At 61.3% G+C, this 18,262-nt stretch overlaps 1 protein-coding gene across 1 annotated transcript in view; it reads left to right on the top strand.

Moving 5' to 3' along the window:
• LMOD1 (leiomodin 1) overlaps window positions 1-15,207 on the top strand; it is a 32,887-nt gene extending 17,680 nt beyond the window's left edge. The window contains exons 2-3 of the mRNA XM_082614695.1: window positions 12,434-13,879; window positions 14,466-15,207. Coding sequence (XP_082470821.1) covers window positions 12,434-13,879; window positions 14,466-14,492 — 1,473 coding nt within the window. The 3' untranslated portion in view covers window positions 14,493-15,207. The remainder of the gene's footprint in view (window positions 1-12,433; window positions 13,880-14,465) is intronic.
• The last annotated feature ends 3,055 nt before the right edge of the window (window positions 15,208-18,262 follow it).

Genomic DNA, 18,262 nt, shown 5'->3' with positions numbered 1-18,262 from the left:
ACTAAGCCTGCGTGCCGCAACTACTGAGCCTGCACACCACAATAAAAGAGACTGTGTGCCGCAACAAAGATCCTGAGTGTCGCAACTGAGACCTGATGCAGCCAAATAAATAAAAATAAATTTTTTTTTTTTTTTTTTTTTTTTTCTGTACGCGGGCCTCTCACTGTTGTGGCCTCTCCCGTTGCGGAGCACAGGCTCCGGACGCACAGGCTCAGCGGCCATGGCTCACGGGCCCAGCCGCTCCGCGGCATATGGGATCCTCCCAGACCGGGGCACGAACCCGTATCCCCTGCATCGGCAGGCGGACTCTCAACCACTGCGCCACCAGGGAGGCCCAATAAAAATAAATATTAAAAAAAATTTTTTTAATTAAAACAAAAATGAAGAATGAGGCAGAGGAGGAGAGGGAGAAGGGTGGGGGAAGGACGAGTACAGTCAGGCAGGCAGAGGGGGGACGGGACACTGGGCGGCACGAACAGCACCTCGAAGGCAGCCAGGCCCCGTGTCCTGCACGGAGACCGGAGTGCGGGCAGGAGGGGGCGGGGCACAGACGCGGGCAGTGGCCACGTCACAAGGGCCTGTGGGCCTGCTCAGGGGTCTGGGTCTCATCCCAAAAGCCAGGACCCACTGACCAGGTGACATTTCCGAGAGATGGCCCCGGCTGCAGGTGCAGGTGGCTTGGAGAGGGCAGTGAGGTGGGCAGGGGCCCAGCTGTGGCCCCAGCACAGCGGTGCCGAGGGTGTTGAGGTGTCAGGGAGGCAGGTGAGGGAGCAGGGGGGTGGAGCTGCCGTCCCGGGTCCGCTCCGGGGACGTGGTGCCTGCCGCCCCATCCTCCCTCCTCTTTCCCTATTCGGCCCGGCACTGGCTCCAGAATCTTCAGGACCCAGTGCAGAACCGAAGTGTGAGGCCCCTTGTCCAGGAGTTAAGCCTTTCAAGATGGTGACTGGAAGCCTGAAGCCGGGCTCGGGGCCTGGAGCAGAGCAGAGTCCAGGCCTCTGTCCAGAGCAGGCAGGAGGGGCTGTGGGAGAGCTGGGCCCCCTCTCACAACTGGGCAGGAGGATGGCGTGTCCCTCCTGCCACCCCTGGGACCTCCGCGGGACCCAGGGACGTTACAATTACCTTTCAAAATACTATGTAGGGCTTCCCTGGTGGCGCAGTGGTTGAGAGTCCGCCTGCCAATGCAGGGGACACGGGTTCGGGCCCCGGTCCGGGAGGATCCCATGTGTCGCGGAGCGGCTGGGCCCGTGAGCCATGGCCGCTGAGCCTGCACGTCCGGAGACTGTGCTCCACAACGGGAGAGGCCACAGCAGTGAGAGGCCCGCGTACCGAAAAAAAAAAAAAAAATACTATGTAAAATTGAGTTGCCACGGAAAGTTGGAATATGAACCCTAGATAACTGGGAGAGAGCAATGTCAAAATTGAAGGAAACGTTGGTCTCTTCTAATAGTCATAAGTACTAAAATTGAGACAAGCTCCTTAAAAATTACTAAACTGCTCATCTCACTCCCTGGGTCCCACTGAGGTCCCAGGGGTGGCAGGAGGGACAGGAGGGAAACGCTCCCATCTAAGCGGCGCTTTACAGCCTTCTCCAGACTCGCTGGCTTGCGTCTGCCTGGGACAAATTGCAGGCGCTCAGGGCAGCCCAGCCCGGCGGACAGCAGAGGGCCAAAGTGACTTGTTTGTTTCTACCGTGTGCTTTCCCAGTTTCTCCAAAAATGGGGTTTGCTACAAGCTTCCCACCCTGAGTCACCAGACCCAGCGGCCAGAGACAGGTCCCTTAGGTCCACAGAGACAGGGCCGCTGAGCCTTCGGGGCAGAGAAGATCCACCACAGGACCCTTCCTTCCTCCCTGGAGGTGGCTCCTTCCAGCCTCACACGGCCCACGGGGGTCTGGCCACGGCAGGCCCAGTGCAGCCGCGACCCACCCCTGACCTGGCGCCCCCTTCCCTGCAGGGAAATGCCGGTGGCCACAGACAGGCCCCTCCCTTCTTTGGGTGGCTCTTGGAGCTCGTAGGAGGGGGCAAGGGCCCCAGAGTCACCCCCGTCCCCGCTGGCAGGTGTCCTTCCCCTGGGCAGCACTTCACGTCTCTTTCACACAAAGTCCTTGCCCTCGAGGACCGCAAGCAGCCACGGGGCAGAGTTTGGTGAGGTGTTCGGTGCAGGGGCTGGACCACCGAGTCTCCACGTCACCCGCTTTCCAGAAGACGCCGGCCCTCCCTCCCTCCATGCACAGGGCAAAGCGGACACAGAGGCAGCCTGGCCTCGCGCTGGACGCCAGCAGAAAGTGCGCTGTGTCCCGGGTTCACAAAGCAGCCCCCACCCCGGGAGGTAAAGATGAACTGTTTACACTGGGGTGGAAGGCGGCGCCTGAGCCCCCCTGCCCTCTGTGCAGCCCTCATATTTATCACTGTGCTGACCTCATAGTTGCTGGAACGAGACCGGGCAAAGGTCAGGCTCCGTGGTGGGTCCTGGCACAGCGCCGCTGGGCTGCGTGATGGGGAGTCACCGCCCGTCTCTGTCCCTATCCGTCCCTGCTACCTGCTGCTGACCTGAGAGGGCTTGGTTTTTTGTTTTGTTTTTCTTTTTCCTTTTTTTTGCTATGAAACTGAAATATTTAAGGACAATTTTCTTTCCTTTTCTTTTTCTGCAACAACTTTTGTTTTTTCTTATCATAAAAGTAATCCAGACATTAGATAACTCAGACATTAGTTTGGGGGACAAGTTAGATTGCTACCTCCTAACATACTCCAAAATAAATCCCAGCTGATTTAAAGATCTAAGCTAAGACCCCTCAAGGTTAAAAATTAGGGTAAGAATTTACCAGGAAAAAGGAGGAAGAGCTTTCCAAGCAGTGAGAACATCGTCGCAAAAGCCCAGTCTGGGTCCCTGGAAGGCGAAGGCAAAGGTGGGGCTGGCGGGAAGGAATGCAAGTTGGGGTGAGGTCTTGGGAGTCAAGGCTTACCCTGGGGGACTGGGGAGCCACCAGAAGGTTTCAGGGAAGGGAGTGAGTTGGCAGATCTGTACTCCAGAAAGGTCCCGATGCTGCGGCAGGAAGAGTGTCCTGGCAGAGAGCCGGCCAGTGAGAAGGTCTGCAGTGACCCGGGTGAGAGGTGGCGGGGCCTGGACCAGAGGTGCATTGGTGAGGATGCAGAAGGTAGTGTGGAGGATGCAGATGGTAGTGTGGAGGATGCAGAAGGTGGTGTGGACGATGCAGAAGGTAGTGTGGAGGATGCAGAAGGTGGTGTGGACGATGCAGAAGGTAGTGTGGAGGATGCAGAAGGAGGTGTGGAGGATGCAGAAGGTGGTGTGGAGGATGCAGAAGGTAGTGTGGAGGATGCCGAAGGTGGTGTGGACGATGCAGAAGGTAGTGTGGAGGATGCAGAAGGAGGTGTGGAGGATGCAGAAGGTAGTGTGGAGGATGCGGCCTCATCTGCCTGTGGGAGAAGGTGTGTGTGTATAAAGCTGTCTTTTGTAAAATAGGTCGATTTCACAGCCTCCCCCTGACTCCCTTGGGGTGGGGAGCAGGGATGAGTGAGGCAGAGAGGTCCACGCCGCTCCCACAGGCTGCTCCACCCCTTGTCATCAGGATGGACTCGGGGACCCACCCACCAAGATGGAGCAGGTGTGGTGGCGGGGAGAGAGGAGGAGTTTGGGGGTGCACTGGGGCTCGTAAGCTGAGATGTTCATTAGACAGTTGGATCCTAGGGTCCGAACCTCCATAGGGGGTTCTGGCCCGGAAGTACAGCTTCAAGAGACACCACGACATAGAACCCAGCTGATGCCATCAGAGTGGACGAGGTGACCCAGGGAGAGTCTAAAAGAGCAAATGAAGGAGGCTTCAAGGGAAACCTTGAAAACACCCAGGTTTAAGGGGCAGGCAGAGGAGGACGGCTTGGGGACTGAGAAGGAGCTGCCAGAGGGCCAGGAGGTGGCTCGAGGGGGCAGGGAAGGGCTGGTCCAGAGTGTCACATGTTTTCCAAGCAACTAAGCAAGATAAGGAATAAAAGGCCTAAATCCGATTTAGCAACAAGGTCAGCGATGATCTGGGTGAGACATTTTCATGGAATGTTGGGGGTTGAGGCAAAACTGTGTTGGATCCAGAGATGAACAGGGATTTACAAAGAACTCTTTGGGGGAGGCTGGGGTAAAAGGATAGAGACAGAGGGCACCTGGGCGGGATGGTGGGCTTGAGGCAGGATCTGGTTGTCCTGGGAGACGTGTGAGCACTTTTACAAGGCGATGGGAGGGGCCGGGGAAGGGAAGAAGTTAGGGCTCTGGGAGGCGGAGGTGCAGGGAGTGGGGGCTGAGCCAGAGCCCTAGGCAGGGGAGCCCCAGACAGGAGGAGGGAGGGGAGCCACAGCGGGAGGGGGAGGATTCCCACAGTCGGTTTCTGTTTATTCCGGGACTTTAGTGGAGGAGGCTTCTGCTGAGACTGGGGGTGGGGTGGGTCAGGGGCCAGGTTTATACGGAGGAGGGCAGGAGGGGCTGTAGACTGGGCACATGCGCTCGGTGAGGACACCTGCCTTTACCGGGAGCTCCTGTGCACCGCCGGGCACTGTTACAGCTTCATGCAAATTCGTTGAAGCCACTGGACAGCCCGGGAAGGACTGTGGTCCCCAAGTTCACGTGAGAGCAAAGGCTGGACCTGGGCATTCTGCCGTCAGAGCTGGGGCTCAGGAGGGGGTGTGTCCAGCAGCCTTGATGGAGAGCAGCACAGACGTGCAGTGGGCGAGAGTCGGGCGGGGCTTGCACGGTGGCTGTGACCACGGCAGAGGGTTTTATAAGGATGTGATTGACACACTCGGTACAAGGAGGGCTGGGTGGTGAAGCAGTCAAGGCAGCAGGTGTAGAGAAGCCAGAGCCTGGGTTTCGCTCCAGGGATGCTGCTTCTGGGTACAGACCCAAAAGGATTGAAAGCAAGGGGACTTCCCCGACGGTCCAGTGGTTAAGACTCTGCCTTCCCGTGCAGGGGACGCAGGTTCGATCCCTGGTCAGGGAACTAAGATCCCACATGCCACGGGCAACTAAGCCCACATCCTGCAACTAATGAGCCCGCGCTCTAGAACCCGTGCGTCACAATTAGAGAGAAGTCCGTGCGCCACAACAAAGAGCTCATGCGCCGCAACCAAAACTCCCGCGTGCTGCAACTAAGACCCGACACAGCCAAATAAATAAGTAAATAATAAATTAATTTAAAAGAAAAAGAAAAAAATGCACAACCTAAAAGTTGAGGACTGGGCTTCCCTGATGGCGCAGCGGTTGAGAGACCACCTGCCGGTACAGGGGACGCAGGTTCGTGCCCCGGTCCGGGAAGATCCCACATGCCGCGGAGCGGCTGGGCCCGTGAGCCATGGCCGCTGAGCCTGCGCGTCCAGAGCCTGTGCTCCGCAACGGGAGGGGCCGCAACAGTGAGAGGCCCGCGTACCACAAAAAAAAAAAAAAAAAAAATTGAGGACTATTTTTTAAAATAAATAAATAATAAAGTATGTGAAAAGGATTTTTTTAAAAAAGGATTGAAAGCGGGGACTCAAGACACACCCCTGCCCAGCCATGTTCAGCAGCTGATTCACGCAGCCAAAAGGCAGAAGCAACCCAAGGGTCCATCCGAGGATGAGTGCATAGACAAGATGTGGTCTGCACACATAATGGGATGTTAGCCTTAAAAAGGAAGAAATTCTGAATTTGAGCTTTTCGAGGGTCCCTGTCCGGCAGGTGACCCCTCCATTTAGCAGGACCTCGTCTCACTCTCACCCACGCACCTTCCTCAGCAACAAGAGGGTCCGCGGTGATCGGGATGAGAACTGAGTAGTCAGTGGGGGGCTCCAGCTTTGTCCTGAAGGACCACGTTCCAAGTGGTGGCCCAGAGGGAAGCCACTGGGGAAGCAGCCGGAAACTAGCCCATGGGTGCCAGTCCTGGGGGTCAGGTCTTGGCCTGAATGTAACCGGTCTCTGGTTTGGAAAAGCAAACGCAGCCTCTCCCCAGCTGCTCCGTCCTTTGGGATAAAGTGGTAGAGGTGGAGAGTGAAGCCATAAAGGTGGAATAAAGTGGCTGTCAGTGGCCCCCGCCCCGAGCCTCCCACCTTGGTCCCCAGGGCCGGCTCCCTATTTACCGCCTTCCTTCAAGAGCCATCCTGGGGGGCAGGCTCTGGTGCTGGCTGGCTTGTCTTGCTGCCTCTTGGCTCCCACCTCCCTCCCCAGCTCCGGACATCCTCGAGGCTGGGGGCCTAAGCAGACTCCCCGAGGGCCTCTGGGCCCCGTCTCGGGCTTGGCCTCCTCAGGAGAGGCTGTGGGGAGCGTAGAAGTGCTCCCCGCTGGCCCTGCTGGAAGGCAGAGCCTGGGCCGTCTTTCCAGGGGACAAGGGGTCACCTGCGTCCTCCCCCAGCAGCCCGGGCCTCACACTGCCCCGCCGGTCTGACCGGGCTCAGCGGTCTGCCTGAGCGGTTCTGGGCTGCAGGGCTGGGGCTGGGCGGGAAGGCAGGTCAGGGTCCTCAGGACTGACTTCCAAGCCTCCGTCTATCTCATTTCTGGCCCTTGTCAAGCACACAGGCCCTCTGAATTTCAGTCTCAGTGTCAAGTAATGTGGGAAAACCAACACGGGAAGTAGAGGCCCGGGGTTGCAGACGCTTGAGTCCTTCAGCATCTAATAAGAAGTGCCCCCAGGTGCACACGTCCCCACGAGCCCCGAGCAGGTGGGAGCCTTCCTCTTTTGACCTTCATTCCCACGAGGCTGTTTCCCCACCAGCCTGCCAGCCTAGACGTGAGATCCAGGGGAACCAGGGAATGCTGGCTGCCCGCCCCACCCTAGTCCCGGGCTCCTGGGGGATTCCCGCACTGCCCTCTCTGCACCCCAGGGGCCAAGCCCGGTGCAGAGCTGTCCGTCTGTGTGTGCCAACGAGCGGGCACCCAGGGGACGAACGTCAGGTGTGCTCCATGTGCTTTACCAGGAGCTCCTGGCGGGGGTGGCACCCACTCCTCGGATGACAGGAAGGGCACTGAAGAGCCCGGGAGACCCGAGCTTGACCTCCAGCCTCTCACCTCCCCCGACACGCCGTCTGCAGAGCCAGGAAAACGTTAGGACTGGCCCCCGGCCCACGCGCTCCCCTCCCACACTCTGCCCAACGGCGGTGGGTTTTCCGTGTTTGTTTCCAAGATACTCTGACGGCGTGATAAAGGCTCGTAGGGACAGCGAAAGGCAGCCCGTGAGACACCAGGGAAGGTCATCGCGGGTGAGGCCCTCACCCCCACGTCCCCAAGCTTCCTCCTGCTAAGCCCGGAGCTCAGCTCGCTCTGCCTGCTTGGATGGATGGATGGACGGACGGATGGTCAGGAGTAACAGGAGGGACGGCTCAAGCCAAGCCCTCAGCGCAGCGTTCCAGTGAAACCCACGACGGTGGGCTGTGGAGGAAACGGTTCAGACCCCAGAGCTGGAAGCCCGGCCTCCTCGGGGGTAGCTGTGCGGCCTTGGGTTTCAGTTTCGTCCTGTGTGAAATGGGGACGATGACAGCCCCGCAGAGCACCGCACTGGGGCTGAGGGTTCCGGGAGGGGCGGGGGGCGTGGTGCCCTCTCCAGACGCTGCCAAAGCTAGGAAATGACTGGTTTCCTCACTGGGCAGGACAGTGGGTGCCTCGCCGTCCCTGGTGTGCGGTCCCCAGGATGGGCTGGAGCCTGGGTGTCAGGGCTGACTCCTCTTAACCTCTTGACCTTGGCCCCTGGGCCCAGGGCCCACCAGGCACACACGTCCCTGGGTGTCCTGAGCAGGCAGGAGGCTTTCTTTTGGGGGTCAAGCGGCGCAGCCTCCAGCACAGCTTGTTGTGTTCGCGGGCGTGGACTGGTGCTAACCCTATCCACCCATGGGGCTCCAGCCTGGGAGCACGGAGGGCCCTGAGCCTGGGCCTGTCCTCGCCTGGCATGGCCATCGTCCCAACAGGCACTGGCCACTTGCAGGCCTTGTGCTGGGAGCTGCAGAGCTGGGAGCAGCGTCCTGGGCCTCAGAGAGTGCGAGAAGCCACCATGCTGCCCTCACAGTGAGTGGTCCAGACCCCAGCCCAGCAATGGGAATTCCACTCCCAGCCCCCGTTCTCAGGGGACTAACCAGGCACCAGTTATGGGCAGGAGCTGAGTGTCTGTATGAGCCCTGAACACCCCCAAAAAGTATGTTTCCGGGAATGTTAACCAAGGGGTGTCAAAGCCCTATGCCCCCTCCTTCTGTGCCCCCTCCCCCTCTCCCAGCTCCAAGCCACTCTCTGGGTCTCGGTTTCCTGCCAGCTGCCTGCAAAGCCAATGAACGCCCATGCAACTATAGGCAGAATTTTCCTGAACAATCCCAGTTTCCAGACAGCCCTGGAGGGAACCGGTAGCTTTCTAGGGGATGATCAGTTGTTACAGACCTGAAGCTCAGTCCAATGAGCTGGCCTAAGCCTCAGTAGAGGCTCCTGCCCACGAACCACCAAGGGAAATGGGCACCGCCGTCCCTCCCAGGACTGCCAGCCCCAGGAATACCGCGTCCCCTGAAAGGCAACGGACTCTGCTGAAACTTCTTGTTGGGAGAATCTAGACTCTTTCTTCTTGGTGGAAAACAGGGAGAGAGCTGGCCCTCCGTGCAGCAGGAGGCTGGAGGGAGTGAGCTCTCCGGGCCCCCGTGAACCCTGGCCCTGCCGCTGTGCTGCCCTCACGCCCGCCAGTCCTGTAAGGGAGCTGCCCTCCCAGGGGAACTTCGGGCGCCCCCAGCCCATGGCCGGCTCCTCCCTGCCCTCCCTTGTGGACAGACGGCCCTGACAGCTGCACTGCCTGACATCAGAGGTCACCAGGTGCCTGGAGAGAGTGGGGGCCAGGGCCCCAGCCCTCGGCCAGCCGGCTTCAGGGGAGAAGCAGGGGGGTGCGAGCTGGGCTGTGAGACACGGAGGGGCTGGTGGGAAGTGCAGGTGCAGGACAGGAAGGAGAGGTGTTTGGGGGGGCGCTCTGAGCACGGGAGCAGGACATGCCCCCTGATGCTTTCCCGGGAAATGGAACCTTGACCAGGGAGGAACAAGCAGCAGCCCCAGCCAAGGCCAAGGGGAAATGCTGTCTCCTAAGGGGCTCGGCTCCACAGCCTTGAGGCTGTCAGCGCCCCCAGAACTTCAGTGAAGTCTGGGGAGAGAGTTCTGGCAGCCGTGTCCCTGCCCGCAGCCCGGATGCTCCAGACGCAGACCTTCAGGGGCCTCGCCACGCAGCCCTGGGGACACAGAACCCTCTGGGTGGGCATCACCCTGCTCTTGCTGTGGGGAAGGAGCAAATGCACCTGAACTCAAGGCCGCGGCCACCCTGCCCCCTTCGCTCCGCCCCCTCCTAGGCTCGCGGGTCTGTTCTGCACTCCCTCCCCTTTTGAGGCGTTTCCCAGGCTCCACCTGCCCTCTGGGGGTCTGTGACCCCTTCTTGCAGATGCCTCGGGCCAGGATTACTCTTCCTCAGGTGATGGGTCACAGGAAGGACAGAGAGGACCTCGGTGGCAGTCAGCGTGAGCTCGCAGGGCAGTGGTGGCCCGGGGGCTCAGTGCAGCACACCAGGCGGGGAGGGGGTCCTCATTTTTAGGGACTTCCTGACAGGCACGCACTTCCTTCCCTCTCCTGCTTTGGCAGCAGAAGTGGGAAGTGCTCTCCCCTGTCCAATCAGACGAGACTTCCTGGGGAAGTAGTGCAAGGCCCAAGGTGGGGAAAGACACTGCATCCTGCCGTCCACACCCACCAAAGACGCGTCACCTGGATCCTGACCGTGTGAAGGCACACAGCAAAGTCATGAGGCCAAATGGCCTGGAGGGGCCGGGGGCCGGGAGCTGCTGCTTTCCCTGACCCTGACCCCGGACTCACGGCAGGTCCCTGCCACGTGTCGCAGGTCCTGAGAGATTGTCCGAGGTCATCCTTTCCACTCCCCTGCATCCACGAGGAAGTCCCAGACCACGCCTGTGTCTTCCCCTGACCTGAAAGCTTTTCCCAAAGGAAGAAAATAACTCTGCTTAGTCTCATCCAGAGGCCTGCAGACCGTTGCTCCATGGAGGTCCCTAGTTCAACTCAACCTAAACCCTCTTCGTCGAGGGGCCTAGAGACAGGAGCACAGAGTCACCCCCAGAGGTCACCAGGATGCAGCCCCAGTTCCAGCAGCAGAAGTCAGCCTGGCGTCCGCGTCACACAAGCAAGGAGTCAGCGTGCTCTGGGCCGAGGAACTTGGCTCCACGGAAGCCCGGCCCCGGGACGACGCTGGGCTGCTTCTCCTTTTAAGGCAACGTCTGAGCTCTCGGCCCCAGCCCCACTCATTCCTGGCTATTTGGAGGCAACGATGATTACTCAGCGCCACCCCGCACCCCCCCACCCCCGGCCTGTTTTTCATTAGGTTCTTTTTAAAGGGCTGGCGCCCCCCCGTAGAGCGACACGTGGCCGATCCCGGCCCACTAGGAGCCGGTGCGGGGAGCGCGTGAGGTCGGGGGAGAATCCCGGTGAAGACAACGCGGGGGCAGAGAGAGGGCTAGGATGTTGGAAAACAGTCCTGAGAGGCTGGGTGCGGGTGTGCAGGTTCTGCGGGCAGCAGGGGGTGGTGCCTTTGCCCATTCCCCCCACAGCCCCACGGGGGCGCTAGTGAGACAGGTCTGAAGTCGGGTTCTGGCGAATGCTGGCTGAAGCTGGCTAAGTTATCATCCCTCTGGATCCCCAGTTTCCCTCCAAGCGAGGCCTGCGAGCGGCATGGGAACTCTGCAGAGGGCAGCGGGACCGTGTGCCATGGGCACGGCCGGGGGCCTGACCTCCGTCTGGGGGGTGGGCCATGGCCCCAGCTCACCCACAGCTCCTCGAGGGGCCGGCATCTGTGATGGAACCACTCTGAACCCGGGGGGACAGGGAGGGGGAGAGGGGCTCCCTGGCCAGACGGTGGGTGGGTTCTTACAAATGTCCTAAAAGGGCTGAGCCACCGGGCCCCTCACTGGCCTCGTACCTGCAAGTTCCTCTCTCCCTTTCAAATCAAGGCACGGTCACCACCCCTCCTGGCCCAGCCCTGGAAGGTGCTCTGAAGGGTCACCCCAGTGCTGGGAGCCGGAGTGAGTGGGAGAGGGCTCTGTGCCCCACGAGCCCCGACCTGGGCCTGCGAGGCAGGAGGAGGGAAGTGGTGCCTTGCAAGGCCCTGGCTCACCAGGCCCCGTGCCCGGAGGCTGCCTGATGGGATTCTGGCAGCGGAGCTAAATGAACCCTGGGGCTGGTCCCCGAGGGCATGTGTTTGTGGTCCAGGTGCACACTGTTTCCATAGGGCCAACCGGCACCCCTCTCCCTCCGCGACACACGTGAGGAAGGGCCACGTAGGCCGAGTGGGCTTCTGTCCCCAGAGCCACCTGGCTCCTGAGAGACAGAACACCTCCCACCACTCGGGCCACAGCCTCCTCCTCTTAAGAACCTTCAGAAGGACAGCGGGGCTGTCCCTGTCCAACCCAATCACAGTTGGACAGGGTTAAATCTCATATCTCATCTTAGGCAATTCAGCTGCTCCCGTGGCTCTCAGAATAAGGGGCAGGCTTCACGCCCCAGCCTCTAGCTCAACGCAGCATCCTCACCACCGCCCCGCCGCCGCAGCATGGTTCCAGCTCTCCCGAGGTCAGCTGACCTGGCTGGTCCTGGGCTCCTCACAGAGAGGGCTGGGCCTTAGCAAAGTGCTTACTAAAAAATAAGGGAAATAATGTGGACTTTTCAAAAAGCCACATATATTTGATGCAAAGGTATGTCCTTTATTCTGTTATGTCTACTTTCCCTCTTTATTGTTGTCTCCTTCTTATTTCAATGAGATGAGGATGGTAGACAGAATTTACAAATACTCCTAAGTGATAAAATAAAACATAAGCAGTCCTTTGTTGGTCCCTCCAACCTTTTTTTCCTCTGAAAAGCTCTCGGCTGTAAAAACCCCAGGATCTGAGAATCACTGACCTACTCCTGGAGGCTAGGGCAAGGCCCTGAGGCTCCCGCCCGGAGCACAGGAGGCAAGGGGGGCCCAGGAGCCCAGAGATCAGGACAAGTAATGTTTTAACGAATACTGTAAAAAAATCAAATTTAACACAAAGCAAGCAATATGGACAAAAATCTAAAATTTTAAACAAAGACACGACCACTTCTAGGGATGTTCCAGCAAGGCTCAGCAGGGTCCACCTTCCCAGTCATCCACGACAGAGGAGGGCGCTTCAGGCTCTGAGATCCTCTGGGGAGGAAGGGCCACAGCCGCCCAGGAATTCCCTTTGGGGCCTCACGACCCTGACGTTCTGTGAGTCTGACGTCAGCTCGGTCTCTGCACGTGACCCCAGGCCCCCGCACGGCGTCCTCAACGGAGGCTCCAGGCGGCTACATAAGTGACCCCCACGCTGTCCCCAGGCTCATTCCTCTGCCTCCGAGGCCAGCTCTTCATGTTTATTTTTCTTTCCTGAATTCTTAGGAGGGCAAGCAAGTGGAGACCAAGACAGATGCCAAGAAGGGAGAGGAAAGGGGCAGAGATGCCAGCAAAAAGCCCCTGGGCCCCAGACGGGATTCAGACCTGGGGAAGGAGCCAAAGAGGGGCGGTTTGAAGAAAAGCTTCTCAAGAGACAAGGACGAAGCTGAATGCAAAGGCGCAGAGAGGCCCAAGGAGGAGAAGCTCATCAGGGGCCTCGAGAAGGGCCGGGTCAGGGCCGCGGTGGACAAGAAGGAGGCCGGGAAGGAGGGGCGGGCGCAGGAGGGGACGGCAGCCCCCAGGAAGGACGAGGAGAAGCAGGGCAGTGCGAGCGGAGACAAGGGGAGGAAGGGAGAGAGGAAGGAAGCAAGCCAGAGAGACGAGGCCGAGGAGGTGACGGGGCACAGGAAGGACGCAGACGCCCGGACGGAGGGCCAGGAGGTGGAGAGAGGGAGCAGGGACAGGGGTGCCAGGCCGGAGGACGAGAAGGCCAGAAAGGGGGAGCCCCGCCGTGCAGCGGCCCCCCGCGAAGAGAGCAAGAATCCGGCGCCAGAGAGATCAGCCCCTGGAGCCCCTGCCGAGCCCGCCGCCGGGCCCGCCCAGGCTGAGGAGGAGGCGGCCCCCAGCGTCTTTGACGAGCCCCTGGAGAGGGTGAAGAGCAACGACCCGGAGGTGACCGAGGTCAACGTGAACAACTCCGACTGCATCACCACCGAGATCCTGGTGCGCTTCGCCGAGGCGCTGGAGTTCAACACGGCCGTCAAGGTGTTTGCCTTGGCCAACACGCGGGCGGACGACCACGTGGCGTTTGCCATCGCCATCATGCTCAAGGCCAACAAGACCATCACCAGCCTGAACCTGGACTCCAACCACATCACCGGCAAGGGCATCCTGGCCATCTTCCGGGCCCTCCTGCAGAACAGCTCGCTGACCGAGCTCCGCTTCCACAACCAGCGCCACATCTGTGGTGGCAAGACCGAGATGGAGATGGCCAAGCTGCTCAAGGAGAACACCACGCTGCTCAAGCTGGGCTACCACTTCGAGCTGGCCGGGCCCCGCATGACCGTCACCAACCTGCTCAGCCGCAACATGGACCGGCAGCGGCAGAAGCGGCTGCAGGAGCGCCAGCAGGCGCGGGAGGCCCGCGGGGCAGAGGCGCTGCTGGAGGGGCCCCGCGCCGGGGCCCCCGCCCGGGTCTCCCCCAGACCCTCCCCGCAGCTGTCCCCCAGGGCCGCCCCCAAGAACTCCCCGGGGAGAGGGGGCGCCCCGGCCGCGCCCCCCCCACCGCCGCCGCCCCTGGCCCCCCCACTCCTCATGGAGAACCTGAAGAACTCGCTCTCGCCGGCCACCCAGCGGAAGATGGGCGACAAGGTCCTCCCCGCCCAGGAGAAGAACTCCCGGGACCAGCTGCTGGCCGCCATCCGCTCTAGCAACCTCAAGCAGCTCAAGAAGGTGAGTGGGCGCGCTGAGCCGCAGCGCAGCGCAGGGCTGAGAGGGGGCTGGCTCATCCCACCGCGCTCTGCCCCAGGCTGGCCGCCCCGCCTCGCCCGCGAGGGAGCCTGGCCTTCCTCTGGGGGCTCCCTTTGGCCCCTCACCCTGCAGTGAAACCCGTTTCTCCCAGAAATGGAGAAGCAGCTTCAGACCCTTCCTCCCTCCCCCCATTCCCCAAACCCAAATGGTCTTTGTTTTCCTAATTCCCTCTCAGGACCAGCCAAGTCCTACAGGTCCGTTTATTCCAAAGGTCTTTGGGAAGCACTCCGTCCCTGGAGACCTTGCTTCTCAAGGCTCGGCCTCCCTGGGCGGTGGAGTCTCGGTCCTCTGCCCGGCTGACCCCGGCCCTACACGGTCACTCCTGAGACACCGCACAGCCTCGACTGTAATTCCAGGGTCATTCGATGGCCTCGGGTTTTCACAGAAAAGGGGAAGGGCCCCCTCTGTCCACATGTCAGCTCTTCCTGAGCCCAGCAGGAAAGGAGAGGGATTCCAGAGGCCCCCGCTGGGTTCCCTCCTCTAAACCGGCTCTGCTCTGCCCGGACAGGTGGAGGTGCCCAAGCTGCTGCAGTAGGACCGGGCTGCAGGCGCCATCCGCGACGCCACGCCTGCCCAGGCCCCGCTTCCCAGGGCCGCACAGACCCCGCCCGACACGCCGGCTGACCTGCTCTGGACGTCCCTGCCCTGCCGTGGGAGAGCTGGAGGCCTGGGCCAGCTCCGGGAAGGATGCCTTCTCTCCTTGCTTTCCTTTTCTTGTCTCTGAGGCTCTCCACAAATGTCTCACACCTGGAGTTGAGGTTTCTGGACAAGAAGAGTCCTTTCGGCACGTGACCGAGAAGATGGCACGCCTGGGGCCCATGCGGCTGGCAAGCTGCCAAAGTCCTAGGATCCAGGAACGATGTCTCCCAGGGACCACGTGACCCGCCCGGGCCCCACTGCCCCGCTAGGGCCAGGATTCAGGCCTCTGAGGAGCCCTTGGGGCAAGGCCGCTGGGCTGCTGGCTCTCTGTGTGGGGCAAGCCTGGAACACTGGAGGGCCAAGGGCCCAGGGAAGAGGGAGGAGGGGCTGAGGACACCCCCAAGCCCCTCCCAGCTAATCAGAGCACATGGCAGGGGCAGCGAGCCTGGGGGGGGAGTGGGCTCCAGACAGGAGGAGAGGACACACAGCAGCTGGACCTGAAGGTTTGATGCCAAAGCAGACATTTCCTCACACCCACCTGCTGCTGTATAAATAGCTGTGTATCTGTTTTTCCATAAGATTTTGATAATATATACGAGCCTTTAGCTGTGCCTGGCTGTGCTCACCTCTGTGCTGTCCCGATGCTCACCTGGGCTCCCGGGAGGGCTCCAGGAGCTCAGGTTCCCTGCCATGCCCCCCCCAGGTTGCCACACACAAGCTCCCATCCGCAGAAAGCAGAGTGTGGGGGAAAGACTCAGACAGAGGGGAGGGCTCCCGCTGGCCCGGCTGCCCGGGCCCTGGGGTCGTTGGGCAGAGCCGCGTCGGGGTGGCAGGCAGAGCGCAGCGCAGGGCGCTGGGATGACTATATTAGGCGTGTCCTGGATGCTCCTCCGCGACGCCTCCTAACCTCACGCTCCAGCATCTCCTCCCAGCAGCCCCAGGCCACTGGGGAGCAGTGCCCGCACCGCTGTGCCCCCTCTGCCCCACGCCCTCCATCCCCGATATAGCAAAAGCATCTCTCTGGTTTGATCCGCTAAGGGAGCTGCACCCTGTCGCTGTGGAACTGCCACCTGGGTGTGGGTTCAGCTTCCCGTCTGCAGGGCGGAGGTGGGGCGTCCCTGCGCCGAAGCGGGACCCCTGAGCTAGGTCTGGCCAGAAACAGAGCGCAGCCTGGTCCCGGAAGCAGAGAGCTCAGATCCCAGGGCGCACCCTGCCCCCTCCCCCCACCCACGCGCCTGTCCCCCAGAAACCCAACCAAGGCCGGGCCGGAGGGGGACATACTGCCGCCCCCAAGCTAAGCGCAGCAAGTCTGCGGGCCGAGGCTGCAGCTCTGTGAGCCGGACCGACGTCACCTCCGCGTCGCAGACAAAGCCTGGCCCAGAGTGTGACACGGGCCGCCACCACTCAACTCATCAGGAGCCCGAGCTCCGCCCCCGAGCTGCTCCTGGTGACGCCCCCTCCGGCACCGACAAGGGCAGGTGAAGGGGCTCAGGTGGCCTGAGCGACCCCGCCCGCCGGGGTCCAGATCCTAGAGCTCCAGCTGGACCTGTCGCTTTAGGACGTGACACACTTAACTCAAGATGAGCCGACAGAAAACCACCTTCTGCTGTTACTGGGCCACCAGGGGCACCGACCTCCCCCTCCCCCTCCCCCCTCTCCGCTCCGCTGTGGCCTCCGCAGGCCGATGACGTCATCCCCTCCGAGCCTGGGGTGGGGGCGCAGCGCCACCTGGCGGACACCGCGGCCCCGCGCCTTCTGCCGCTCAGCGTTCCGAGCCCGGAGGGTGGGCAGCCGGACCTGGCGCGGCCCAACTGCGGGGAGGCCTGGGGGCGTGGGGGGGGCGATCGGGAGCGTCCTCGGGGCGCGGGTGCTCTGGGATCAGCTGAATTGAGGGGAGGGGTTTCAAGGCGGGGCAAACGACCTGACAGCTGATGGATCCGGATTCAAACCCAGGTTTCCTGCCGACTTGGGCCAGGAGGCTCCCCCAGGGCCCTCCGGCCGCCGCACTCTCTCCCCGACCCCGTCCAGGGGTCCATCTGAGACTCTGGCCCCAGGCCCCGCCCGCAGGAAAAGTGCCCCCCCTCCCCCCTCCCCTCCCCGTCCCCTCGCCGGGCCTGGGGGTTGTGTGTACAAGCTGGGGCCCAGGCCCTGGAGGCACCGGGCCTGCAGGGCTATTGGGCCCACTTCCTGTCGTAGGAGGCCCAGGCCGGGCGTCGGAACCAAGGCCACTCAGGTGGCTTCTGTAAGAAGTGTAAGATCCGAACGCGGGTCACCCACCAAGATCACCCAGCCTGGATAGGCATGTGCCAGCTGCCTGCTGGGGAGGGGGACAGGCTGCTGGCCTGGGGAGGTCCCCCTCAGCCGCCTTGCCCGTGCTCTACCTGCCCTACCTGGCCGCGCACCTTCCTCCCACCCCTCGGCCCCCTTCTGCAGGCCTCACCCCCTCCTTTATCCCACCCGCCCTCCAGCTTTCCCCTTGCCTCACCAGCACTCCCCTTTCCTGATGACCTCTGGCTCCTGGCCTGAGTGTATTCCAAGTACCTGGGCCCTAGCCCTCTCCCTGTCTGCCTGCGCTGGGCTCAGCATGCCAACACCACAGCATCCCCTGCTGCGCCCACAGTGCAGGCCGGCGGGCTTCGTGTAAGACGCCACCCTTCCCCATCTCGGCTTCCCAGACCTCCCCTCAGGGTCCCCGCCGGTCCCTCCCAGCCTAGCAGGACCCCACTTTCGCCCGATCCCTGAGGATCACGGCTCCTCCCACCCCACCCCCACGTTGTAGGGTGTCTGCCGGTTTCCGGGGTGCTGGTGCAGGAGCAGCTGTGCCCCGTCCCCTGGTGAGGAGCTGGGCCACAGAGGACGTGGCACTTTTGGAGACAGGGTGCTGTCTTGTTCTAAAAACTAGAGAACGTGAGGGGCCCTCCTCTCTGCTCCCCACGTGTGGAAGCTGCCCTCTGTCACCGTCTCCCCTTTTCTGAGAATTCTCTTATTTTCAGAGCTCTGCAGAGTTAATTGACTGGAAGTGTTGGGGGCAGCGTCGCGGGAGGCAGCTCTGATTGGGATAAACTTGACTCCCCTCCCAGACTACAGAGCAATTTTTAATTGGCCCCAGGCTGTTGACATAAGTATAATTAGTTCTGACCGGCACAGCCTTGCGTTCATTTACACGTCATTTCTTAGGGAAACTCAGAAATTTTATCTTGCAAACCTCCTCCACCTCCCAGCTTCAGGAGAGAGAGGGGGACGGCCCGAACCCTGGAGTGACCTGGTGAGTTCCTCTCCCAGTGTCTGCGGCCGGAAGCCAAGACACTCGCGGCCCCTGGCGCCTCTCGGCCCCATCCTCAAGGAAAAGGTGGACTTGCAGCTGTAGTCCCAGCTCTGGCCCCAGCAGCCCTAGCTTCCCCTCCATCTGGGTCAGGTCCAGGGACGGAGGTCTGACCCTGGCCCCAGGGCAGCTGGCCCAGGAGCTCCCCGCCTGGACTGTGTGATGAGAGCCTCCAGTGGGCCCCGGGCATGGTTAGCACAATGGCCATCCAGACGAGGCTGCCAGGGCCCAGAGGCCTGAGGAAACGGAAGGGCAAGCAGGTTGCAGTGGGGCTGGAGGACCACGGATGGAGGGGAGGGGGCTGAGCTGAGGGGCTTGGTAAGGGGGAGATGGCGGATTAGGTG

Source organism: Mesoplodon mirus, assembly GCF_964341445.2.
Source record: "Mesoplodon mirus genome assembly, chromosome: 3".
Lineage (NCBI taxonomy): Eukaryota > Metazoa > Chordata > Mammalia > Artiodactyla > Ziphiidae > Mesoplodon > Mesoplodon mirus.
Note: the sequence above shows the minus strand (reverse complement) of the source record. Positions and strands in the feature narration are given on the sequence as shown.